Source organism: Pyrgilauda ruficollis, unplaced genomic scaffold (genome assembly GCF_017590135.1).
Source record: "Pyrgilauda ruficollis isolate IOZ18807 unplaced genomic scaffold, ASM1759013v1 scaffold148, whole genome shotgun sequence".
NCBI classification, from domain to species: Eukaryota; Metazoa; Chordata; class Aves; order Passeriformes; family Passeridae; genus Pyrgilauda; species Pyrgilauda ruficollis.
Genome location: NW_024513432.1, coordinates 572,484 through 597,907, shown reverse-complemented (window position 1 = coordinate 597,907; position 25,424 = coordinate 572,484). Strand labels below are relative to the sequence as shown.

At 56.5% G+C, this 25,424-nt stretch overlaps 3 protein-coding genes across 5 annotated transcripts; 1 reads left to right on the top strand and 2 right to left on the bottom strand.

Moving 5' to 3' along the window:
- The first annotated feature begins 514 nt into the window (after positions 1 to 514).
- FEM1A (fem-1 homolog A) lies at positions 515 to 4,520 on the top strand. The gene has a single exon (XM_041460695.1). The coding sequence runs from the start codon at positions 661 to 663 to the stop codon at positions 2,653 to 2,655; it is 1,995 nt and encodes a 664-aa protein (XP_041316629.1). The 5' UTR covers positions 515 to 660; the 3' UTR covers positions 2,656 to 4,520.
- Positions 4,521 to 6,771: 2,251 nt separating this feature from the next.
- TICAM1 (toll like receptor adaptor molecule 1) lies at positions 6,772 to 10,372 on the bottom strand. Of its 3 annotated transcripts, none has more exons than XM_041460692.1 (2): positions 10,315 to 10,372; positions 6,772 to 9,574 (listed from the first exon to the last, which is right to left on the bottom strand). In XM_041460692.1, the coding sequence occupies exon 2, from the start codon at positions 9,051 to 9,053 to the stop codon at positions 6,996 to 6,998; it is 2,058 nt and encodes a 685-aa protein (XP_041316626.1). In that variant the 5' UTR covers positions 9,054 to 9,574; positions 10,315 to 10,372; the 3' UTR covers positions 6,772 to 6,995. The 3 variants fall into 3 exon arrangements, with proteins under 3 accessions (XP_041316626.1, XP_041316627.1, XP_041316628.1); XM_041460693.1 differs by having other exon boundaries at positions 6,772 to 9,373; positions 10,315 to 10,355; XM_041460694.1 differs by having other exon boundaries at positions 6,772 to 9,222; positions 10,315 to 10,345.
- A 1,397-nt stretch (positions 10,373 to 11,769) lies between these two features.
- Positions 11,770 to 24,884, bottom strand: LOC121349901 (perilipin-3-like). Its single transcript, XM_041460736.1, has 10 exons — positions 24,611 to 24,884; positions 16,202 to 16,278; positions 15,602 to 15,797; positions 14,946 to 15,028; positions 14,585 to 14,659; positions 13,658 to 13,783; positions 13,444 to 13,540; positions 12,836 to 13,035; positions 12,523 to 12,651; positions 11,770 to 12,330 (listed from the first exon to the last, which is right to left on the bottom strand). The coding sequence occupies exons 1-10, from the start codon at positions 24,882 to 24,884 to the stop codon at positions 11,770 to 11,772; spliced, it is 1,818 nt and encodes a 605-aa protein (XP_041316670.1).
- Between the last annotated feature and the right edge of the window lie 540 nt (positions 24,885 to 25,424).

The following is a 25,424-nucleotide window of genomic DNA, read 5'->3' as shown; positions in this document are numbered from 1 at the left end:
AACTTCAGAACGCAGCGCCAGACCTGTGCAGGGCCCTGGACCGGCCTGCGCCATCCATGCGGCTCCGTTACAGCCCAGGACATTATGACTTCATAAAACCTGCAATTAAACCACGTCAGATTAACGCTGTGCAGCCGCTGTGTTTTGAAGTGCCATAACATCGAGGAATTTAAGAGAAATAAAACCGCTATGAAACCAGCACACGCCGGGAGCCACAGACACCCCGGACAGCGCCTGGTCCGCGCGGGGCGCACTGGGAAGTGTAGTCCCGGCGCTGGTGAAATCCCGTTAGCGGCGCTGCCCGCAGCAGGCCAGGAAGACTACATTACCCAGCATACCCTGCAAGGAGAGGGTGCACATCCTTCCCGCCTCTCCCCCCCACCCGCTCTGCCTTCTGGGAAACAGAGTGCGCACGGTGCGGCGCCGAGCGAGCAGTGCCGCTCCCGGGACTACAATTCCCATCATCCACCGCGCGTGCCGCTCCGCCCCGCACGGCGCCATTTTGTTCCGCGGCGCAGCCTGAGATGGCGGCCGGGCCCGGGCGGTGAAGGTCCCGCCGCGCTGAGGGCAGGGGGGTCCCGCCGCCCCCCGCCCGCCCCGCGCCGCGCTGGGGCCGCGCCGCCGCCGCCGGTCCATGGCCTGGAGGCGGCCGCTGGCGCCATGGACCTGCGCACGGCCGTGTACAATGCGGCCCGCGACGGGAAGCTGAAGCTGCTGCAGAAGCTGCTGGGCAGCCGCAGCCGGGAGGAGCTGGAGGCACTGACGGCCGGGCCCGGCGGCGGGGGCGGCCCCGGGGCCGGCAGCACCCCGCTGCTGATCGCGGCGCGGCACGGACACCTGGAGGTGGTGGAGTACCTGCTGGATCACTGCGGGGCCCGCGTGGAGGAGGGCGGCTCCGTCAGCTTCGACGGTGAGACCATCGAGGGGGCCCCGCCGCTGTGGGCGGCCTCGGCTGCGGGGCACCTGGGCGTGGTGCGGAGCCTGCTGGACCACGGCGCCTCGGTGAACCAGACCACGCTGACCAACTCCACCCCGCTGCGGGCCGCCTGCTTCGATGGGCACCTGGAGATCGTGCGGTACCTGGTGGGCGAACGCGGGGCCGACCTGGAGGTGGCCAACCGGCACGGCCACACGTGCTTGATGATTTCCTGCTACAAAGGGCACCGGGAGATCGCCCGCTACTTGCTGGAGAAAGGGGCCGATGTGAACCGGCGCAGCGTGAAGGGAAACACGGCCTTGCACGACTGCGCCGAGTCGGGCAGCCTGGAGATCCTGCAGCTGCTGCTCCGCTCCAAGGCCCGCATGGAGAAGGACGGCTATGGCATGACCCCTCTGCTCGCTGCCAGCGTCACCGGCCACACCAACATCGTGGAGTACCTGATCCAGGGGGGGCTGCAGCAGGACGAGGCTGCGGGGACCTGCGCCTCAGCTGGGAGCCATCAGAGGGGCTGCAGTGAAGAGGGCTGTGAGGGCTGCGGTGCTTCAGCTTCCGCTCAGGACGAGGTCCCGAACGTGTTCTGCACTCGAGAGGCTGCTGTGGAAGCGCTGGAGCTGCTGGGCGCCACGTTTGTGGACAAGAAACGAGACCTGTTGGGAGCCCACAAGTACTGGCGCAGGGCGATGGAGCTGCGCTGCGAGGGCGGGAAGTACCTGCCTAAGCCCGAGCCCCGGCAGCTGGTGCTGGCCTACGACTACTCGCGGGAGGTGAGCTCTCTGGAGGAGCTGGAAGCGCTGATCACGGACCCCGACGAGATGCGCATGCAGGCGCTGCTGATCCGGGAGCGCATCCTGGGCCCTTCCCACCCCGACACCTCCTACTACATCCGTTACCGCGGGGCCGTCTACGCCGACTCCGGCAACTTCGAGCGCTGCATCAACCTGTGGAAGTACGCCCTGGACATGCAGCAAGGCAACCTGGAGCCCCTCAGCCCCATGACTGCCAGCAGTTTCCTTTCCTTCGCCGAGCTTTACTCCTACGTGCTCCAGGACCGTTCCAAAGGCACTTTAGCCACCCACCTGGGCTTCTCCGACCTCATCGGGGTGCTGAGCAAGGGGGTCCGGGAGGTGGAGAGGGCCCTGGTGCACGGCAAGGACCCCGTGGCCGACTCGGCGCAGTTCACCAAGACGTTGGCCATCATCCTGCACCTGGTTTTCCTGCTGGAGAAGGTGGAGTGCACCCCGGAGCAGGAGCACCAGAAGCGCCAGACCATCTACCGCCTGCTCAAGTGCAGCCCCCGCGCCAAGAACGGCTTCACCCTCCTGCACATGGCCGTGGACAAAGACACCACGACGGTGGGGCGGTACCCCGTGGGCAAATTCCCATCCCTGCACGTGGTGAACTTGCTGCTGGAGTGCGGGGCGGACCCGGACAGCCGGGACTATGACAACAACACCCCCCTGCACGTGGCTGCCCGCAACAACTGCCCGCTGATCATGAGCGCCCTGATGGAGGCCGGGGCGCACATGGACGCCACCAACGCCTTCAAGCAGACGGCCTACGAGCTGCTGGACGAGAAGCTGCTCACCAAGAGCACCATGCAGCCCTTCAACTACATCACCCTCCAGTGCCTTGCTGCTCGCGCCCTGGACAAGCACAAGATTCCCTACAAGGGATTCATCCCCGAGGAGCTGGAAGCCTTCATTGAGCTGCACTAGGGTGTGACAGACGACGGTGCCCAGCCTGTCCCACCCCGCTGAGGTTGTGCAGCTGGAGGGCTCGGGCTGGCTGTGCCAAAGTGCCCAGGGCTGTCGCTGTGCTGAGCTTTGTCCCCATCTGTCACCACCCAGCTGGCGTGTCGGGGCAGGGGAGGAGGAGGCCCTAGAGCTCGTGGCTGTCCCTCGTTGTCACCTTCAGGTACCAGCTCTCTCCAGTGCACTCTGTCCACAGAGGCCACAGCCCCTGCCCTTCCCCAAGCCACCGTCGTGTCCTGAGAAGGAAGGAAATGGAGATTCCCTGGGACCTGCTGCCTGTCCCGTTAGTGCTGGATTAACTCAGTGTTCAGCTTTGGAGCAGCTACACATCCCCCACGTGCTCTGGCCCTTCCCACCCCACACACAACAGATAGAAAGTGAGTGAGGAATGAAACACCCTCCAGTTAATCCCTTCCCCTCCCTCCTGTCAGGTTTGGGACAGCCCATGCCCAACAGCCGAGGGGCTCGTGCTCTGCCCAGGGATGGCACAGGGCTGGGTGTGCTGAGGATGGGGTTTGTCTCTCTCTTGGTTGGCCAAGTAGCACATGGTGTTAAAGGCCTGAGATTTCCATGATTGTGCATAAAGCTGGGATGTTTTTTCTCTCGTAGAGCCAGGCCCTATCTATGCTGCAAGACTTCTTCAATGCTGTAAGATAGAGGAAGGTCAGTTCTGGTTATACAGTTTCATCCATAGATGTTGTAGTTTATGAATGGGGAGGAAAAAACTACTTTAAGAACAAAATCCTGATGTGGTGTTCAGGCCCTTGGCTTGTCCATTCCACACCCGTTTGCTCCATTCCCAGCACGTACGTGCTTTGGCTCCAGAGGGCAGCAGGGACTGAGCTGCAAGGGTGGATGGTTTGGGAGCCAAAACAGCACATTTTGAGCTATTTTCAGAGCTGAGCTCTTGCAAGCCCTTTAGGCCAGGAGGCACCTGCAGTGTGGAGGTGCTTGGAGGGGTTATGGAAGCAGGTGAGTGTCTGTGGTGGGTTTGCACCAGGATGGGCTGAAGGAAGAAGCAAGAAATGAAAGTTTAAGGTGCCTCCTTGTCCTTCTGAGGTTTTAGTGTCATGTGCTTGGGCTCTGTTACTGCCCCATTCTGAAACCTCATGCAGTGGGTTCTTAGCAGCTGGTTTGGGCTTTTGAGTCTTCTTTTTTCTTTTTTTTCTTTTTTTTTTTTTTTTTTTTTTTTTGGTAACTTCCCTGAGGATGGTGCTACTTCCAAGGTGGAATTTGAAATCTCACCTGGCTGCTGTTTGGACAAGCTCCTTCCTTTGATGAGGATCTGCACACACTTTGTTTTTAACTCTGTAGTCTCAGGGCAGGTTTTTGCCTCTGTGAGCAGACCCCTCTGTGGTGGAAAACAAAGAGTTTCCAGCAGTTTGTCCTTGTGCAGGCGGTGATGGGCAGCCTGTGGCTCCTTCCCTGGCCCTGGGCAGGCTGGGAAGCACAGCTGAGGGGGGAAGCAGCTGCCTGGAGCTCTGGGAAAGGTCCACCTGGGAGAGCAGACCCCTGGCCCCACCCTTGCTCTCTGTGCTACTGAAGCTTCTCCACTTGTATTTATCAGCCTCAATAACCACGCTCTGCCCCTTCCAGATATTGTAGATCTGCCAGTACATTTTGCAGTGTTAACTATAACATTTATTTATAAAGCGAGGAGGTTTAACTTGAATTGAGCTGTAAAGTGCAGAGTTAGTTTAGCTGCCTTCTATTTTTTTTTTTTCCTTTTGGCTGAAACCTGAACTAAACTGCAGGAATGGGATTTGTTCCTTTGTGAGCTGATGAGCGCTCTTAACTTTAAATAATAAAACAAAAAATGGCTGCTAGAATGCAAGTGCCTTGGACTTCTTGCTGATAAGCCTCTATATTCAGGTGTTTTCCTCTGTTTTCAGTTTGTTTCCCAGAGATGGGACACTGTGGGTATGGAATCCTGGGGTGTTTGCAATTAAACAGGTGTGATTGGTTCACTTCATGGTTACTCCTGTGAAAAACCGATCTGTGCTGCACTGACAAACTTCCCCTGGAAAAGAGTAACACTGACACTGCAATGACACCTCCTCTTCGATGTTTTGCCTTATATTTTGGTGCAAATCAAACAGCGTGAGAGGATCTGTGTTGACTTGGTGTTACCTGCCTTACACGTGGGGACAGGGGACACAGCAAGCAGGAAGAGGGACGCTGTCATCAGTTTGGTTTCCAACCCCAAGTCCATCAGGGATGGTAAAAACAGAGGAATTAATGGTACTGGAGTTAGTTCCACACAGGGACCTGGATCCCAAAACTGCTAGGTCTTCCCCAGGGAGGGTGGGTGGATAAAATACTGGATGTTTGTCCTGTCGTTTATTGCTCCATCCTTAGTTCTTGATGCCCTGATGAAGGATGGTGCCTTTGTGCTAAGAATGCCACAGGAGCAGTGTCTCTAGAGCCTGGGCACCTGCTCCTCCCAGGCAGACGTCCCTCCTGTGCTGCAGGTGATCTCCAGCTGTGGAGAGCAGCTGCCAGGAGCCAGGTGGCCTCAGGGCAATTCCATCTGCACCCACGGCTGCTGGCAGGAGAGAGGTGGCAGGGAAGGGAGTTAATCCAGGCAGGAGCAGCTCTGGAGCTGGGCTCTTGTGCTCAGGGAGCTGGGGGATCCAGTCAGGTGCAGCAGCCCCAAGGAGGAGAATATTCTGTGTGACGGAAGAGGCTTCACTTTTTTTAAACACATAAATAATCTGTAATTACATAGAGGGCCCAGCAATTAAATGTTGATAGTAATTACAGGGTGGAAGAAATCACTGCATGATTTAGGGGTAATTACACTGAACAGGCCTGATTGACTGTAGGGCCAGCTCCATGTGGGCAAAACACAGAGTTGTGGGGAGCAGGGCAATGTTTCAGTGATTATTTTGTTAATTCTTGGACAGAGAGGAGCTTTTTCTCCTCTGTGGTGGCTGCAGAGCCTCGTGTACCCCAGACACAGCTCTCCCTCCCCGTGTGTGATCCAAGCACGCTGGATGTGCCTGTGCTGAGGTTGTTTACAAGCTGGAGCAGCTTCCAGCTGACTAATTTTGCATGATTATTTATAGTAGGAGAGGAGCTGGGAGAGGAGGGATGTGGGAGTGCTCCCAAGGGGAGGGACTGTCCTGCACCAGCGGCAGGGGACAGGAACTGCAGTGACACAACAACTCTTAATGCTCTATGGGGGAGAGAAACCAGGAGAATAAAAGGAGTTCGAGCACTTGGAGGATGCCAGCAGGCTCTGGAAGGAGTGGATGAGTTAATCCGTGGTCACTGGGTCCTGCAGAGTTAAAATCCAATCTTTGGGAGCTGGAAGGCGAGAGTTGTGGGCAGCTCAGAGCCTCCTGCAAGGATTTAATAACATCTGCCTCACTCAGGGGTTGGCTTGGGGCTCAGAGGGCTCTGGGACCAAGGCTGCAGTCTGGAATGGGCCTGACAGGACCCAGCTCGGGCAGGGATGAGCTCGGATCCTCCTGGAACCTGCTGGGGAAGCCACGGAGTGCCACGAGCACACACAGCCCTGCAGGGACACCTGGAATGGGGTCACTTCAGGGGGCCCCAGGGGCATCACCTGAACTCCCGAGGAGCCCGGGGCTGTGCCCTGCTCCTGGCACGGGCTGAGCTCCCTCTGGGCTCTGCCCCGGGAGGGAACAGCCCCATTCCGGTCTCGGTGGCTTTGGGGTGACCTCTGCTGACGATCAGGAAAATGGCTGTGCTGGAGCCTGGGAGGAGGAGCGAGGGCCTTGCTCCAGGTGCCCTCCTGGTGTTAAAGCTCAGATCCCTTGCTCAGATCCTGCAAAATTTCCCCTCCCACTCTCCGTTCCTGGGTTTCTCCACCCTTCTGCACTATTCTGCTCACTGCTTTTGCTGTTTCATTCTGCTCTTTCCTGAAAGGCAGTTTCCCAAAGCATCCCTTGCAGATTTTCCCTCAAATCATTTGGTCAGTGCCATCTCCCAGCCCCTCCAGCCAACATGCACAATAGTTTTCCATATATCCCTGACTATCCCTTTTCTAATTCTGCAGGAAAGAAGCAGAGGAACACAAATAAATTAATTAAAAATTATTTATAAAATCTTCAAGTAGTTCCAGACAATCAGGAAAATAATTTTCTCAGTTACTTGAAAATAAGCACAAGGAAAAACAGTTTCAAGAAATCACAACATCATTTTTCCAACAAAAAATGAAGAATTTTCTTTTGTGCTTCAGGAAAATGGCACTCATGATGTATAGAATAATAGTCCCAGTCCCAGCAGAATCACTCTAATCCAGGATTTGAAATGAATTTTGTCTTTGGCTGCCCCAGTCAGAGGCTGTGCCTGGATTGCTCCTGGCTGTGCCCTGGCCCAGCTGGGGCAGTTTCCACCTGCATCACGTTGTGGTTCCCGATCTGAACCATGCGGGCGTGCTGGATGATCAGGGGTGCCATCCCTGCCTGGCCTGCTGTCAGGCTGTAGTGGCCTGGGGGCAGCTGTGCGTGGCAAGGGGGAGGACCCCTCTGAGCAGGGGGGGGGTCCATCGGGGCAGGGGGACACCAGGGCTGGGCTGGTGGCCCTGGTGGCCCTGGCCATGGCGCTGCTGGTGGCCCCCAGGGAGGGGAGCCCAGGCTCAGGGCAGCCAGCTTCTGCTGGGCTTGCTGCTGTTCCCAGCGTGCCTGGAGCTTCCTTCTCTGCAGCTGGTCCCACATGGCTTTCTTCTCCCTGATCTTCTCGGGGTTAAAAGTCTTGTGCACTTTCCTGGGGAAGAGAGGAGAGCTCTCATTCAGGGTGACGAGCACACTGAGCATCCTGGGGATCTGGCTGCTCTCCAGGGCGTTTGCCTTGGGTAGAAATGGGATGACTGAGTCTTGCTTGGAGGGGTCCAGGATGGACTGCATCAGAGCAGTGTCTGTCTGGTACAGGCACAGGTTGCAGGGAAAGTTCTTGGTCAGCAGCAGGATCATGAAGGCAGAGTTTTCCATGGCCTCCTGGAAGCAAATCATGTGGCTGCGCCCAGCAATGAAGAAATCCTCACTGAGGGTGGCACCGTTGGACACCCCCATGCTCTCCAGCAGGTTCTTGACCTGGTGGGCCACAATCTCATCTTCACTGGCGTGCAGGACAACAAACGTGAAGAACTTGGCACCATCTGGCTCTGATGGATCCATGGCTGGGGGAGCAGGAGGCCTGGCTGGAGAGGGGGATGAGTGCAAGGGAGAGGGATATGATGGTTTGGGGGGGGATTCCTGGAGAGGAGGAAGAGTTGAGGAGAAGGAATAAGTAGGAGGAGGAAGGGAACAGGTTGAAGTAGAAGCAGGTGCAGAGTTGCTGGGAATGCCTGCTGGAATGTGGGAGTCCTGTATGGACACGAGGGCAGGAGCAGTATCCACTGCAGCCCTTGAGTCAGGGACATCAGCAGATAATTGCTTTTCATCCTGCTTTTTATCCTGCCTTTCATCCTGCTTTTCTCTTGGCATGTGAGGCTCTGTCACTGTGCTGGACACGTCACTGCTTTGGGCAGGCTCCGAGGGCAGCGGTGTTGGAATGGGGAGAGGGCTGGGCTGGCAGGGACTGACCTGCAGAACCTCCTCTGCCTGGGGCCCTTGGGCAGCTGTGTCCTGCCCAGGGGGAGCGCTGGGTGTGCTGGCCCAGCTGCATTCCTGGGGGCCGTGGCTCTGTGTGTCCCCAGCACGGCTGGGCCAGGGGACACGCTCGGGGACAGAGGGCTGGGTGTGAAAAGCAACTGTTGGTGATGCACTGATCTCCAAACAGCTGGACAGGGAGGAGCTCCCCACAGAGCACAGGGTCCGTGGGCCTGAAAGGTCTGAGCTGCCCCTGATCTCCACTGGTGAGCTCCTCACCCTGGTGTGAGGAAATCCTGCATCCTCGTGGGATCTCAGCGTCCCAAACCTGTCCCCTGAGCCCCCGCTGGCTGCAGAGCCCTGCTCCTGTTCCTTGCGTGGGATGTTGTTGAGTGTCCCCTGCTGAGTGTCCTTGCTGGCGTGGCAGGCTTTGTCCCTGGCCTGAGGACTGCAGAGCTGTTCCTGTGCCAGCACAGTGTACACCTGTGCCAGCAGTGCCACGGCTCCTGCATCCAGCTGGGGAGGCTGCAGCTCCTCCCCATCTTCCCGCACTCCTGCAGCACCCAGTTTGATCTGGTGGACGTACTGGGCTGCCTGGTTATCCCTCAAGGCATCCAGACAAATTCTCGCCTCCGTTTCTTGCCCCAGAGTGAGCAGGACCATAGCTTGCAGTAACTTGCTGCAGGGCCCAGGTATCAGGTGCTTCAGTCTGAGTTTGAGGCTCAGCAGTTTCTCGGGCGGGGCCTGGGACAGAATGTTGAACACGGCCTCGAAGCTGGGCTGCAGCTCAGCGCTCTGTGCCATCTCAGCAGCTGCTGGCCCCGACCACGGACTGGAGCAGGGATGGGAAAAGCATCTTACGGCCAAGGGCTGTGTGCCTGTGGGGCTGGGGGTGCCCCGCTCGCACTCCTCGCTCCACCAGGCCTGCGCTGCCCGGCTCTGCTCGGAGCTGGGGCCTCTCAGTGCTGGGAGTCTGCAGGAGAACAGAGCACAGCGGTCACAGGGCTGCTGCGGCCACGGGGGATGCTCCTGGAGCTCACAGGCTGGCTCTCACACCTCCCAAATTATTTTTGCAGCTGTTCCGTGCTTGCAGCTGTGCCAGTGCTCTGTGCATTATTCCAACTCTGTGATTAAGCAAAGAGCACATTATTCGCGTTCATTTCACATTAATTACAACTGGTTTAAGATAATTGATGAAATAATGCTATATTTAGGTAAATCCAAGTGTCTCCTCCAGGCAGCTGGTTCCAGGGTTCTCACAGGCTCCTTGTGATGGCAGTTGAGGAGTAAAACAGGTGTAGAGGAAACCCTTTCCAGCCGATAACCTGTGTTATCAGGGAAGACTCACAGGAAAGAATTCCTTCCCAATCTCCCACCCAGCCCTGCCCTCTGGCAGTGGCAGCCATTCCCTGTGTCCTGTCCCTCCAGCCTTGTCCCCAGTCCCTCTGCAGCTCTCCTGGAGCCCCTTCAGGCCCTGGCAGGGCTCTGAGCTCTCCCTGGAGCCTTCTCCTCTCCAGGTGAGCACCCCAGCTCTGCCAGCCTGGCTCTAGCCCTGGAGCAGCTCCGTGGCCTCCTGTGGACTCTGTCCCAGCAGCTCCACGTCCTTCTTTCATTGGGAGACTTTTATATCCCCATCCACAGGTGATCCCTGAGCCCCTGCACTCACCCCAGGCCTCTGATGGGATTTTAATTAAACAACAGGAGTGTCGGGAGGGGAGGAGCGGGCTCCGCTGGGACACTCGCTGCTGCAGGCGCTGCCTGAGCCCGCTGCAGAAACTTTCCCTATTTAAAGGCAGCCCCAGCAAACGCCCCGAAATAACTCTCAACTGGGGAAAGTTTCCAAGCTCAGTTTTGTTTTCATGTCTCATGAAAACCCTGCAATTGCCCAATGGGCCTCGCTGCCCGGGCCGGGCCAGCCCTGCCCTGTGTGCCCGATGGGCACGGGGGTGGCACGGCCGGGCTGGAGGCGCTGGAGCGCGGGCCGGGGCGAGTCCCGAGCCCGGGAAGGGCAGGGGTCGGCCGGGAAGGGAAGTGGGGGATCGGCCGGGAAGGGAGGGGAGCGTACCTGCGGCCGGTGCCCGGGGCAGGCGGAAGCGGCGCGGGCCGCTGAGCGCGGGCGGGGCGGAGCAGGAACCGCGCACCGGAGGGCACGGCCCGGGCTCGGGAACCGGGGCACGGCCCGGGCTCGGGAGCCGCGGCACGGGGACCCCGGCCGGGTGAGCCACCCCAGCCCGGCCCGCTGTGCCCGCGTGAGCAGCCGGAGGTGACACAGAGCGCTGGGGACAGGCAGGGCCCGAGCTCTCCCTGCGGGCAGTGTGTTGGGAAGGGCTGGAATAGGGACGGGCAGTGCACAGCCCTGGAGCCAGGGGTGGCAGAGGCAGCTGCGGGTGAGGAGGAGCAGTGCGGCATGGACAGATGCACCCGAGCCTCAGGGGTACAGGCAGAAGTCAGGGAAACAAAATGATGAAGGCATTTTTCTGGATAAGCATGGAACCTACTAAAGCCAGGGGGGTTTTCGGTTTTTTCCCTCCAGCAAGGGCAGGGAACAGACAGGCTGGCCAGGGACAAGATTTGGTAAATGCAAGGCTTCATCACAGCTCAGGTAAGGGGAGAGCACAACCCTGCAGCTTTAGGTACACACAAACACACATGGTTTTGAACACAGGTCACGCTTTATTCCAGTGTCTGCTCACCAGCCCTGGCACAGGGACAATGCCAGGAACAGTTACCAAAATAAGTTACACTCAAAATTATTACAAAGTAGCATTTTCTGGGAAAGAACCAGCACCTGGATTAAAATCCCCCCTATTTTAATAACAGGATATCCTAATCCCATGGCAGAGTAACTCCTGGGAAAAGCTGCCTCATTTAATGGCTGTGAAGTGCTTCACACATGGAGTTACTCACAGATAATCCTTGAAGTCATTCACAGAAATAGGAAAGATTAAAGAAAACCCCACACTGCCGAGTGCTTCTCCATGAAGGAAGAAAAGTTTGGCTGATCCATGAAATCTCTTCTTGAGAAGCAGCTCCTTGCCCCCAGCTGTGCCAGATGTGCTGCAGGGCTGAGCCTCCCCAGAAGCACAACAGGCACAAAGGAAGTTGTGTCTGGAACTTGTATTTTTAAATGTGGAGAAGGTGGGAGATGGTATCAAAGGTCAAGCATAGCATCTTCTCAAGAGTTCCACAGCTTGGGCAAATTAAAAACAAATCCAGCATTAAAAATAAGTTGAGATCACTTCTCTACCACAACTTGTCTCAGCAAGATTTAGCCACTCACAGCCACAGCTGGGCTGAGTTAAAAAGCTGCAGTGCAGGTCCCATCTCCCCTTTCAGCACAGCAGTTGGATTTAAAAACAGTACATCAAGATTCAGAATCTCCCCACCTTGGTTATCATACCTCCTTACTACATCTGACTCTAAATCCAGAGAGCAGACACTCATGGCACAAGTGGGCACACAACTAGAAGATCCAGAGCTGTTCTAGCCCAGCAGCCTTGGCCAGAAGAGCTGGGATTTATCAGAGATCTTCCTCTGCTGCACTGGTTTTTATCTCCTTTGCAGCCAGGGCCACCTCTGTGTCCTTCCCTACCTTCTCCTCCAGCTTCTCTAGCACTTCACACCATTTTTCTGAGAGCCTGTTGGTTCCCTTTGGTTCTTCAGGTGCCTTTGTCACCTTCTGTGATAGTGGAGCCTTCTCCAACTTGGGTAATTTTATATCACTCCTCATCTCTCTCTTCTTGTGCTTTCTGCTGTCCTGTGCCACCTTAGCCATGGCCCTGAAGGGCCCCACAATCCAGTTCAGAGGGGTGTTGTGAGTGACATACTCAAAGAGGACATCGAGGGACCTCCGGGCCTCCGCCACGCGCTCCTGGCTCCGGGCCAGGGTGGTTCTGGAGAGGTCCTGGAAGGACACGGCCCTGGAAAAAGAGCTGTGGAGCTTGTGGATGTGTCGAGTGGCCCGAGACACAGCTTCCTGGATGCTGCTGGGGAGGCCGTGGATGCTGAGCTTGAGGCTGTGGTAGGCGGGCTGGAGCTGCTGGGTGATGATCCTCAGCATGGCCAGAGTGCGCGGCTCCACCTGCCGGGAGAGGAGAGCTCAGGGGGGCTCCGGCTGCCGGGACAGGACAGCTCGGGGAGAGAACAGCTCGGGGAGAGAACAGCTCGGGGAGAGAACAGCTCGGGGAGGCTCCGGCTGCCGGGAGAGAACAGCTCGGGGAGGCTCCGGCTGCCGGGACAGGACAGCTCAGCTCGGGGAGGCTCCAGGGGGTACCTCTGGCTGGCTCGCAGTTCTGACTTGGTTTCCTTTGGGCTGCGTCAGGCTCCAGTCCACCCACAGCTGATGGAGCTTCTCCCGCCCTTCCAGCAGCTTCTGGCCAACCTCCTGTTTCACAGATTCAATCTGATAGGAAAAATGAGAGGAAAGGTTGTACTGCAAGCACACACAGAGAGGCACAAGGGCTTCCCTGCCAGGGAAGGATCCAAGGTGACACAGAGCTGGTGTGGGATGGAGGAAGAGCTTCCAGCCAGATAGCAGGGCAGGAAGGGCTACAGACAGGAGGAGGAAGGGCAGAGCGTGTTGGTACCAGTTTTATTGCCAGCTGCAGCCGTGAGAGGGTGTCCTGGGTGCGGTGTCTGAAGCCCTGCAGCTTGGCCAGGGAGTGCTGGTAGGCTCGGTGCCGGACCCTGCCCGACAGCGAGCCCAGGCGCACAAAGTAACTCTGCTGCCTCTTCTGCTCCTCCACGGAGGCCACGCCAAAGCCCTGCACCGTGGTGGCCAGCTGACCTGGAGGAAACAAGAACAGAGTGCAGCTGGGCCCACTGCCAGCTCAGAGGGGTGGAAGAGGTTGGATCAGCCGTTGGAAAACACGAAGGCTGAAGCTTGCTGTAGTAGCAGGAGCTCATGTGTTAAAGGCAGGTTAGTCCCTGCTCAATCTTCAGGTAAGCAGACTTGGAGAGGTTGAAGCATGAACCCATATATTTATTTACTTTGAGGCTGATGGACAAGGACCAGCCAGCAAATGCTTGAACTCTGTCCCATGCCATGTGGCAATTTGGTGTTGACAGCCAGCAACTTTGTGACAAATTCAGAGCTACCTGTCCGCTTCAGAAGCTGAGTCTTGCTGTGTCAGGTGCTCTCTACTCACATGGGAAAGGACTTGCACCTACAAGCGCCAGGTAAGTATTTTCTTACCTAGTTCCTCCTCGGTCACTGGGAGGTAATGATCCACCAGATCTTCTGACATTCCCAGGACAGATTCCACACCTCCAGCCACTGCCTGGCTCACTGCCTTGGCTTTGCTTATGCTGTTGGTCACCACTGAGTTGGTCATCTCCACGCCCTCCTGGAGAACCTCCCTGCCCTGCTCCAGGGCTGTGCTGATCTTGCTGGTGATGGTGCCATAGGCAGCATCCAGAGCTGTACTGACTGTAGAGGTGACCACAGATTTGGTCTTCTCAACGCTGTCTTGAACAGCCCCTTTGGTCAGGTCCACTGCTTCGGTCACCTTGTTGGCCACCAGGTCCTTGGCCCCCTGGGCAGCCCCCACAGCTGCAGTGATGGTGGAAGCAACAGCAGACTTGGTCCTGTCAATGCTGTCCTCCACCGTGTGCTTGGTGACATCCACGGCCTCTGTCACCTTGTTGGTCACCAGCTCCTTGGCACCCTGGGCAGCCTCCACGGCATTGACAATTGTAGAGGCAACTGCAGACTTGGTCAGGTCAACACTGTCTTCTACGATGTGCTTACTGAGGTCCACTGCCTTGGTCACCTTGTCTGTCACCAGCTCCTTGGCCCCTTGAGCAGCCTCCACAGCGCTGACAATCGTGGAAGCAACTGCAGACTTGGTCAGGTCAACACTGTCCTCCACCACGTGCTTGGTGACATCCACGGCTTTGGTGACCTTGTCCACAGCATCTGTCACCTTGTTGGTCACCAGCTCCTTGGCTCCCTGGGCAGCCCCTACAGCTGCAGTGATGGTGGAAGTCACAGCAGACTTGGTTCTGTCAACACTGTCCTCCACAAGGTGCTTACTGAGGTCCACAGCCTCTGTCACCTTGCAGGTCACCAGCTCCTTGGCACCCTGGGCAGCCTCCACAGCGCTGACAATCGTAGAGGCAACAGCAGACTTGGTCCTGTCAACACTGTCCTCCACCATGTGCTTGGTGACATCCACAGCCTCTGTCACCTTGTTGGTCACCAGCTCCTTGGCACCCTGGGCAGCCTCCACGGCACTGCTGACAGTGGAGGTGACCACAGACCTGGTCAGCTTGACACTGTCCCCCACAACATTTTTAGTGAGGTCCACAGCCTCAGTGACTTTGTCAGCCACCACTTCCTTGGCCTCGCAGGCAGCGTCCATAGCAGATGTCACTTTGGTGGACACCAGCTGCTTGGTGTCTGAGATTACCTGCATCAGGGAGAGGCAGAGAAAGATTTTTTTTTTTTGTGGTTGTCCCAAAATACGTTTTCCCTCCCTGAAAAAGCTTTTCCACTTGGGTTAGTCGTGCTTGCAGTGTGTGGGAGGGCCAGGGAGGTGAGCACACCTGTACTGACATGGACACGTTCACTCCTGCATGCTGAGGGCTCCTCTCTAGCTTTCCCTGCTGCTGAGCTTTCTTTATTTCCCCGTATTCTTCTGTACCCATAACACTTCCATCAAGCCATGGCTTCCCCAGGAAAAGCCTTTCCCTTACCTTGTCTGCTGGCTGCTGCAGGAAGGGCAAGTTCTCCTCCAGCTGATCCAGACCTTTACAGGCATATTCATTCACAAGAGCGACTGGAAGAGACAACAGGCACCAGTTTATTCTTACATTTGGGGATGGGTTTTTGACCTTACAATGCCAGCTCAGGATACACTCATGAAAACAAGCCCCAGAAGAATAAATCCCCATTCTAGGGTGGGATGTGTGCGGGCATCTTGTTAAAAGTGAACAAACACTAAAATTCGGCAGGTTCAAATAATCTCCATTTTGCCTTCCCAGCTTTCTAACAGTGGACTTGAATCCAACTGCACTGTAGCACCTGCCCTTGGTGGGTAGGACATTGGGTTTAAAGGGTTGAAAAGTGTTGGGATAAGCCAGACTGAGCTCCGTTCCAGGCTGACACAGCTCCTGGGATGGTCAGAACTTGCAGTGAGAGCCAGCGAGCAGGGAGTAACTCAGCAACCTCAAGAAATCAAACTCTGCTTCTCCTGGAAGCAGTTTCACACCCAGGCAGCTCAGTGTCCGGGAGCTGCTGGGTGGGAGGCCCAGTGCTAGAGGAGAAGGTGCTGTGGGAGGTGGGGTCACCCTACAGGCACAGGAGCCCCCCTGCCCTCCTGCCCCAAGGGTCCCCCCAGCCCTGCACTTACTCTGTGGCTCGAGCTGGCTCAGGATGGGCTGTGCCCCTCCGACCACGCTGCCCACAGCCACGGCAGCCACGGTCTCAGCCACGCTGCAGACACCACTGAGGCAGGGGTGGGACTCCTTGGTGTGGTTGTAGGCAGAGGAGACCAGGTTGAAGGCAGAATTGAGCAAGGGCAGGCTGGTGACTCGGTTGACAGCGCTCTAAACCCAAGAGAAACCCTGACATTAGAGCCCAGCCCGAGCTGGTGGGTGAACACAGCCATGTGTCTGTCCAGAAAGGTCCCAGCAAATCCATCTCCTCATCCTTCAACTCATCCAGAGGCCTCCAACAAGCCAGGGTTAAGAACTCTGAGTTTCAGCACCAAACCAGGCATGGAAGTAGGACCTGTAACAGCTCCTGTTTCAGAACTACTTACATTATTTGGCCAGCCCTGAAGTTGTCTCTTGAGCAAAACAATTACCTTCTGTACTGAGGGGGTTTTGATTTGGTCACAGCTTCACAGGGCTAATCTTTCTGTCCCCCCAGCCAGGTTTTGGGGTGCTGGCAGAGGTTTACCAGCACGTGTCAGTGGGTGATTTAACTGCTGTGGTGCCCTGGCACCTACCACACTCTGCTGCTCCTCAGCCTTCAGCAGCTCTGGGGTTGGGGTCTTTCCTGAGGCCATACTGACTTCAGCTGCAGCTGGAAGGAAAAACAGGAGTATCATGAGCATTTCCTCCAAAGAAATAAAATCCAGCCAGGACAGGGGAAAAGCAGCAGGCAACAAAGCTGGGATCTGTCATTCAGCTGCTCCCAGAAAGGTTCAGGTTAGAAATAGGGAGAACTATTTTATCTGTCTTCTGTTTTCTCTGTGGGGTGGGATGACCCTGCCTGGACACCAGGTACCCACTAAAACAACTCCATCACCCCCTCCTCAGCTGGACAGGGAAAAAAAAAACATAACAATATAGCCAGTCTGGGAAGGACATGAGAATCCTGAGGAGTTCCCCCCGGAGGATGAGCCAGGTTTCCCAGCTGCAGCATTCCATGGCTACCTGGAGACTTGCCTTCACATCCTACTGACCAGCAAGGCAGGAAATCTCACTTCCTGTGAAACCAAGGCTCAGAGGCATTCTCATGACATAATGGGATTGAAGAAGTATAAAATGTTGCAATAATCTGAGCGGGTATTGGTCCCCCAGCACAGATCTCCTGTGCTATCTGGACTCTCCTGTATTGGTAATAAACCCAGGATTACTCTGAGCCTTAGTCAGGCACAGCAGGGATTTCAGCACATTTGTTCTTTGGGACAGAGTCTGCTTTTCTCTTCTTTGCCCGTTAATTCCTATTCTTAGATTTGCTGTGACATTTTCCAGTGGAAAACCCTCAAATGAAAATTCCTCCCAAACTGGATTTCCAAGCCATGCACTGCTCCAGGCTCACTGGCAGACTCTTCCCAAAAAAGCTTGCCATCTGAGTTGTGGTGGAGCCTATTGTCTTGTTTCTTGTGTTCTTTGCTTCGTGCAAGGTTTTGATTTTGCTGAGAAACAGGAACAGAGAGATGGAGAGAAGTAGTGAAACCAGCATTTGTGAGCCCTGGACTGGGCTCTGCCACTGGCCATGCACATCTCAGGAGATGACTTGGCAAAACACCAAATATTGCTGCATTAACCACTGAATTAGTCAGAATTCAGTGAGAATTGAGCAGGGCAGGGATGCAGAGTGCCACATGCTTGTAGCAAAAGTGTCACCCACGTTGTCACCTCCATCTTCTCCAGTGAGAGACTGGGAGCCCTCCCCACTCATCTGCACAGCAAAAACACCCATGGATCCCCACCAGGCTGGGAGAAGTTGTAAAAAGCTGCTCCAAAGAAAGCAAGGCTGAATGGGAGTCCCAAAGTCCAGGTTTGCTGCAGGGGCTGTCACTCCTGCCCTGCCTCAGGGCAGGTTTGTTATTTCTTTGGAGCCAGGCAGGGCTGACTTAGGGGCAAAGCACAGCTCTTTCAACACCACCACAAACAACCCCTTGGCTCAGTTATTTTACTTCTGGACAGGTGGAAAAAGCTCAGACTGTGGAGTTTGACACTGTGGTGGCCTTGGTGTCAGGGCCAGCACAGAGACACAGCAGCAAAAGCAAGAGGGGGGACTCTGGTTAGAATAATTCAGGAGTAACTTCTTGGCTGCTGTTAAAACTGCTGTAAGGTTAGATCAGCCTCTGAATACAGGGATCCCATGTTAATTATGGATACAGCCTGGCAGGGACAATACTTCAGCAGTCATGTTGGAACAAGGTTTGTTCTCCATGGTGGAGGAGAAATCCATGTTTTGCAACACCCAGATCTGCAGTGTGGGCAGATCTCCACAGCATGGTTTTATTTTCTCTTTTCTGCAAAGTGCTGAGCAGCCCTTGCTTTGCTTCAGAGATTGCAGGAAAGCCCAGTGCTTGGCAACTCTGGGTCAGGTGGTTCTGAATCCTTTGGAGAAGCCACAGCCAAGCCAGGATGGCTGGGAGTGGAAATCCCAGTGGGCAGAGGAACAGAAACAGCAGCATTTGTTTTGGTTGTGGTTTCCTTCATATGAAAGTGATGATCAGATGACTTCACACCATTGCTACATCTGAAATATTAGGTCACTGCTGGAGAAAGCTCTTGAAAAGGTGGTTTCAGAAGGATGAAACTTCAGTGCTCTTTTCTAGCACCAAGGTCAAGAGATTTTCTGGGACCAGGAGCTGAACTGATCCTTGCCCATTTGGAGTCAGTGAGGGAGCAAGGGCTGGCTCCCTGATTTCTGGCACTGGCAGTGACCAGTTCATGTAAAACAGGTTCTTTACTCCCCTTGGCTGGAAGGTTTCCCTGCAGGAAGCAGCTCAGCTCCATGAGAACAGGCTGCTGGTGTGTGCTCCTGTAGCATCTTCATGCTCAGGAAGCTCCTCTCCTGCCAAGGGATTTCACCTTGGGAGAAACTGAGCCACAGCCAGCTTGGCTGGTTCAGTGGCTTAACTGGCAATTCCTTAATGACCTCTGAGGAAAACACAGCTAAATTTAGTGCTTTAGATGTGAGCAGGGAGGGCTAATCAGGGCACAGGAATTCAATTGTGGTTCAAGCACCTATTTACATTCTTTTCGAGATTTGCCACTGATACCCGGCTCCCAAAAATGCAGAACTGGGTCATGGGATGTCTGTGGGGAATGGGCTGCAAATGCTCTGAGGACAGAATTAGTTTTAGGAGGAAAATCAAATGATTCCCAGCTTTGACCTGAGGACAGCAGTTCGGGGGCTGGCAGAGGTGCCCATCTCACCTTTCTGGACAAACCAGCAGCACTAGGAAACCTCAAAGATCAAAGGCACCCTTGCTGATGGATGCAGGGCTTCCCCACACACCTCCAGCAGAAATGAAACACCACAGCCAGTGGCCACCCCTGGGTCAGTAACTGCTTGGAACACAGACATTTTAGGAAAGAAGAGAGGAAGTTTTAACTGAAACAGCCTCTCAGTGCCTCCCAATCTTTCCATGAGGACAGCGTTCTGGGTTTCCTCTGGAAGCTGTAACTTGCAGAGCAAGCAGCTCAGCACGTTTCCATCTGGAATTTTCAGCAGAACCAGCTACAGAAACTGAAATCCTTCCCAGCCATCCACAGCTCAGGGTAGTCATGACCACATTTAAAGCCTTGCTAGTCTTGAGAAGCACTAATCCAGTTTGCCAAGGCTCCCTGTGGGGGCTGGCAGAGCCCTGCAGGGACAGGGTGCTCCTGAGCAGTGTCACTCGGCTCTCGTGCCTCCACCAGAGGATCACGAGAAACAGCCCCGGGCAGGGCTGGCAGCGCTGTCACACGAAGGGAATGCCCGGCAGGTCACCTGCGCGCTGTCCCCGGGGTGTCACCTGCCCCCGGAGCATCCACCTTGTCCCCACCATCCCCAAACACAGCGCTGTGCAGGTGACTGGTGGGAGTCACCTCCTGTGGGCCCCCCAGCAAACAAGAAGCAGAAAAGAGCTTTTAAACCCCAGGCTGCTCAATCACAGATCCACGGAGTCACCAAGGAGTCATCCCAAAGCTGGGAAGGAGCCTTTAGGGAATTGTGTGACTCCCACCACGGTTTGGGTTGGAAAGGACCTTAGAGATCAGCTGGTTCCACCCCCAGCCTCAGGTGTTACCCAAGGCAGACACATCACCACAGCAGAAAATGTCACCTTTGCCCTCAGAGAGCAAAGCCCCCCAACACACAGGAAAGGCAGGGGCACAGCGGGGACACAGCGGGGACACAGCTCCTGCGGTGCCGGGCTGCTGAAGGGCCCCGTGGCACAGCCGGCTCCCCCCGAGGGAGCTCCGAGCCACAGCCCCGGCACCCGCCCGGGCTGCAGAGCCCGGGGAGGCACCCCGAGCCCCAGGCAAGTCACAGACCCCCCGAGCTCCCACACCTTGCCCACCCCTCAGCGCAGCCTTACCTGCCTCCTCCGCGCCCGGCTCTGGTGAGACTCAGACTGGGAGCACTGGCGGCACTGGGAGCTCTGGGAACACTGGCGGCACTGGGAGCTCTGGTGAGACTGGGAGCACTGGCGGCACTGGGAGCTCTGGTGAGACTGGGAGCACTGGCGGCACTGGGAGCTCTAGGAACACTGGCGGCACTGGGAGCGCTGGCAGGACTGGGAGCACCGGGCGCCGCCCGGTTAAATAGCCCGCGGGGTGATTGGCAGCGCGGGGCTGGGGGAGCGGGGGCCGGCCGGGCCAATGGGGACAGCGCTGGGCTGGGTGGGGCCGCAGGTGAGGGGCCGGGGTCCCCAGGTGAGGGGCCGGGGTCCCCTCGGGGCCGTGGAGCTGCTGTTTGTCCCCCCCAGGAGGGACAGACCTGGCAGGGTGTGCAGGGCATCTCTCAGAGGGTGTCCCATCCCCTGGTGCTTTGGTCGTGGCGCACCCTGAGTTGGGAGGGGCCCACAGGGATCCCCTGGCCCTGCACAGCCCCCCCAGCAATCCCCCCCTGCCTGGGGGCTGTTCCTGCAAAGAGCTGCTCATGGAGGTCAAGCACTGCAGCTGCTTGGAGCAGGGTGCTGGGACAGGAGCTGTCCCCCTGTCTGTCCCCCAGCTGGGGGCACAGGGGCTGCCCTGGGGCTGTCATTGCAGGGGGTCACAGATGTTGTCACCAAGTCCCAGAGGAGCAGGACATGGTGTTTGTTTCGTGAACCATCATCATCATCATCATCATCATTCTGATGTTTTTTGGCAAAGCTCCCCTCCCCACATGGGGCTGCTGTGCCTCCCCGAGGAGTCAGACGTGCTGTCCCACCTCAGCCCGTGCCAGGCCCCAGCAGACACCTGAGGATGAGCCCTTCTGCTTCTCCTGTTTGCTGGGATTTTCAGGGTAGGACTTGATTTATGTTTTCATCCTCGCAGAGGGCCCAGCAGTGCAGGACTCCAGGGAGCTCAGGGCTTTTTAACAGCTATAACAAATACTGAAAACTCCAGTTAATGCTTTTCTTTTCTATTTGTGCCTTTTCATCTTCAGCTCTCAAAAACTGGTTTGAAAACATCAATTAAGCTTCCTGTTGTCTGTTTTCAAGATCAGCGGGGGAGGAAACTGAGGCACAGGTAAAAATTATCTGAAGTCTTCTAACACTATTACAGTGATTGAGTCACCTTGTTTTGGGCCATGGATGTAGGAGACCTTGGCTCTGTTTCTGTATTGCCATTCAGGCAGGGGGGTGCCAGTGGTTTTTGAAAAATGTGCTGTTAAGCTGACAAAAATGTAGACAATTGTCACTCCTGAGCTTTGGGGCTGGAAGGAATCCTCATCCTGAGGCTGGCTTAGCTGGGAGTGCTGGCTGGAAAGGCCTCTGGAGCTCAGGCACTCGTGGAGAGCTGGGAGCTGGCTGAGTCTGGGATCTCCCAGGGATGCAGATCTCCCACGGCCTCTCTGGCTGTTGGCCCTCTGGGTCTGGATGTTGCATTAATGGAGAAGCTGCTCCCAATGTCCACTCTGAGCCTCTCCAGTACAAATTGTGGCTTTTGTCTCTGGTTTGATCACCTGCACTGCTGGAAAGAGTCCTTGTGCATTTGTCTGTGTGACATGAACTCCATATTCATCACCTGGGAGCCTGTCACAGAGTCACAGGACCCAGAATGGTCTGGGTGGGAAGGACCTTAAGTTTTTGACGCAGTTCTCAAGTGTTTGATAGCTTGTACTAAAACTGAAGGGAGCTTTAACAATTATGATGTTTGTAAGGGAAATAAAAATTGTTTGTCCTGTGAAGAATTGATGAAATGAAGGTTTTTTTACAGGAACAGGGAATCAAGAAATGAGTCCTGTGTATTTTGGAGTGTTGGCCTGACATGGCCAGTGCTGCATCCTCAGGTAAGGTGTCAGTGATCCAGCTGCCAGGTGGCTCCTGGGTGTGAAGTGCCCCTGTGGGTCAGTTGCTGTGGGGATGGGGAAAGTCTCATGGGTCAGGTTCAATTTCATCCCCTAAGTGAGTGAAACAGCACTGTCTGCAGGATGCCCCTCCTGTGGCTGTGGTGGGGCACGGGGGAATGTGAGAAGTGATAGCCAGTAATTAAAATTAACCAGGCAGTGTTTAATATCTAATGTGTGGCTTTGATATTAGGGTAAAATGCCAGTGCTGGGATTTCCTGCTGGGTGGCAGAACTGCCTGCAGGCTCAGGACGCTGGATTTGGGGGATTGCAGTGCCAGAGCAAAGGCTTGCACAATTGTTTCTGTGACCCTTGGTGCTGTATGAAAGACACAGATTTAAATCCGAGATAAAATCGTCATAAGAGGTTTGGTGGGGTGGGAAGAGCGTGGGAGGAAGTGGAGAAACACGTTTGGGGAAGGGAGAGGAGCTGTGCTGCTTGCAGCATGGCAGCCCTGTGCAGCCCTGAGCAAACCCAGGGCAGGATCCTTCAGGTGTGAACCCCACCTCTGCTCCAGGAGCCCCTGTCCCTCAGCCCTGCTCCTTCAACTGCCTCCTGGCTCCTTCATCTGCCCCTGGCTCCTTCAGCTCCCCTGGCTCCTTCATCTGCCCCTGGCTCCTTCAGCTGCCCCTGGCTCCTTCAGCTGCCCCTGGCTCCTTCAGCTCCCCTGGCTCCTTCATCTGCCCCTGGCTCTGCCTGGGGACGAGGCCTCAGCCTGGAGCTTCTCACTTGTCCCATCCTGGTTTCTGTTGAGTGCAAACCTGCAGGTGTGTGGGGGATCTGGAGGGTTGGACCCCTGTGTTGGGAGCCATTCCTTTCCCTGCTCTTGGTGTGTCACAGCTCAGCATTGTTCCTTTGGGGCCCAGAGGCCACACGTGACACTGGAGTTCCCACTGCAAATGTTCATCTGCTGCAGAGGAAATCATCCTGCTGCTCTCTCAGGGCACTGCTGCATGAGTAACCTGCCACTGTGCCACGGTCACCTTCCCCGTGTCACCTCCCCTGGGGCAGGCACAGGCACGAGAAGTGATGAGAATGATGATTCAGGGCTGGGGCACGAGGAGCTTTGGTTCTGTTCCTCGGGGAAGCGAAGCACAGCCCTTGGCTTCCAGAGCTGCCTGGGCAGCTCTGCAGGGCCCACAGAGGGCACAGCTCTGGGTCATTGTCACTCCCTGCTGTGCCAAGCCCACCAACCTTCCTGCTCCCCCTGAGCCTTCCGAGCACTCTCCTGGGTCAGGACCTGCTGCAGGTCTGTGCTGCCTCCCTCTGCACCAGCCCAGCAGCTCCCTCCTGTCTCCTGTGCTCAGCTCACCTCGAGGTGAGCCCCTCCTGCTCCCCTTCCAGCAGCTCCCTGGGCTCCCCAGCCCCTGTTCCCCCTCCAGGCTCTGCTCCCCTTCCAGCCTTTGCACTCACAGCAGGGAACAGCCTGATGGTTCCTGGCTGCTCTCCCAAAATTCCAGTTCACCTTTCTGTTGCTTTTTCAGGCTGTAGGATGGTTTTGTGCGTGCCTGGCTGCTCCTCCCTCTGCTGCTGCTGTCTTGCCTGAGGTAGAGGTGAGCTGGGGTGGTGTAATGCTGCTTGGTTTTGGTAGATGGGAGAGGGGATGTCTCCTGGCCTGCTAAATGTGTCCCCTCCATCCTCAGCTCCTGCTTCCCCAGAGGCACAGGCCTCCTTTGCCCTCCCCAGCCTGGGCTTTGGCCAGCTTTACCCCTGTAAACTGCTGCTTGTTCAGAGTTTTGCGTGGAGGGAGGGGAACACGGGATCCAGAGAGCTCCTGGGTGCAGCATGGCTCTGGATCATCCCAGAGCTCGTGGGGCTGGAGCAGCCTGCACTGCCCCCCTGCCCTGCAGCCCCACTGCCTCACCTGGGACAGGCCTCTGGCTGTGCTGTGTGTGACGGCCTCAGCCATCACCTGTCCTTGAACAGCTATGCAGGGAGTAGTTAGTTATGCACATAAAAGCATAAATGCCAGCGCCTGTCTCCTGGGTTTGGCTGGGATAGTGTTAATTTTCTTCCCAGTAGCTGGTCCAGGGCTGTGTTTTGGATTTAGCATGGGAATAGTGTTGATAACAACCGATGTTGTGGTTGTGGCTGAGTTGTGCTTACTCCACATCAAGGACTTTTCAGTTTCCCAGTGAGCAGGGGCACAAGGAGCTGGGTGAGAGCATGGCCAGAGAGCTGGCCTGGAGTGGCCAGAGGGATATTCCATTCCACAGAACATCTGCCAGTACAGAAACTGGGGGGTGGCACCTGTCTGTCACTGCTGTGGGACGGGCTGGGTCAGGGTGGTGAAGGACTGTGTTGGGCAGCTCTGGCAGGGAGGAATCCCTGCCCAGTATCCCAGAACCCTCCCAGGCTGCAGGAAGTGCTGCGGTGGCTCCAGGTTAATCCTCCAGTACCTCCACAAGGGCAAGAAATGACTTTGTGTCAGGGCAGAGCCTTCAGCCCGGGCAGGAAACGCAGCCTGGCCGCTGCAGGCTGCCTGAGTGCCCCGACACCCCCAGCCCCCAGCCCATCCGGGCCTCCGGCCAGCCCCTGACCCATCCGTGGGGTCCATGGTGGCTCCAAGGACGGAGTGGGACGCGGCAGAGGCGCTGCCCTGCGTGTCCCCCGCGTGTCCCCCGCGGCACACCGGGGCGGGAGGGCACCGCGTCCCGCTGCTGGCTGTGTTCTAGAGCCGGGGGAGGCCGCGGGGGCGGGGAGGGGAGCACGGGAAGCGGGGTGTGCCGGGCCTTGCCGCGGCCTCCCGGCCTCGTGCTCCTTTGTCCGCGGCTGTTCCGGCCCAGCCGCGCCATCCCCGCGGCCCCGGCCCGGCCTCTCTCCCTCACAAACGCCAATGCTCGGCCTTTCACCCTTCCCTTGGAGCAGCCTTCTCTCAGGGGCCTCTTGGCCACGCTTTCCGCCATCCAACGGTTGTTTTAAGCAAATATTGTCATTTTTAGTTTCCTCACGGCATCGGTGGTTTTGGGGACAAACATCCTGCTGGATCTGCTCGTTCTGTCGGCTCACGCGGCCACGCCGCGGCCCTGCAGTGTCACCCAGGCCACGTTGTCACCAGTGGGGCCCTGCACAGCGCCATGAGTCCCCCTGGAGCTAACGGCCTGGGGGGTTAGAGCCCTTTTGCGGATTGTCCGGTTTATTTGGATGTCTTTGTTTATTCGGTTATTCGGATTATTCGGTTTATTCGCATCATTCGGATTATTCGGTTTATTCGCATCAGGGTAGAGCCTGGAGCCCCCCAGGGGGACAAAAGCCCTCCTGGAGCCCCCCGGGGGATCAGGACCCCTGGGGGAAGGGTGGCTGTCATAGGGGGGTCATTGGCGTCTCCTCTCCCGCTGGGGCTCACCAGGTTTAGGACAATACCCGGTACCGTGCCCACGGCCCCGGGGGTTCGGGGCTGATGGAGCCCTTGGGCATTCGGGGGGTTTTGCCCCCAGCATCGCAGC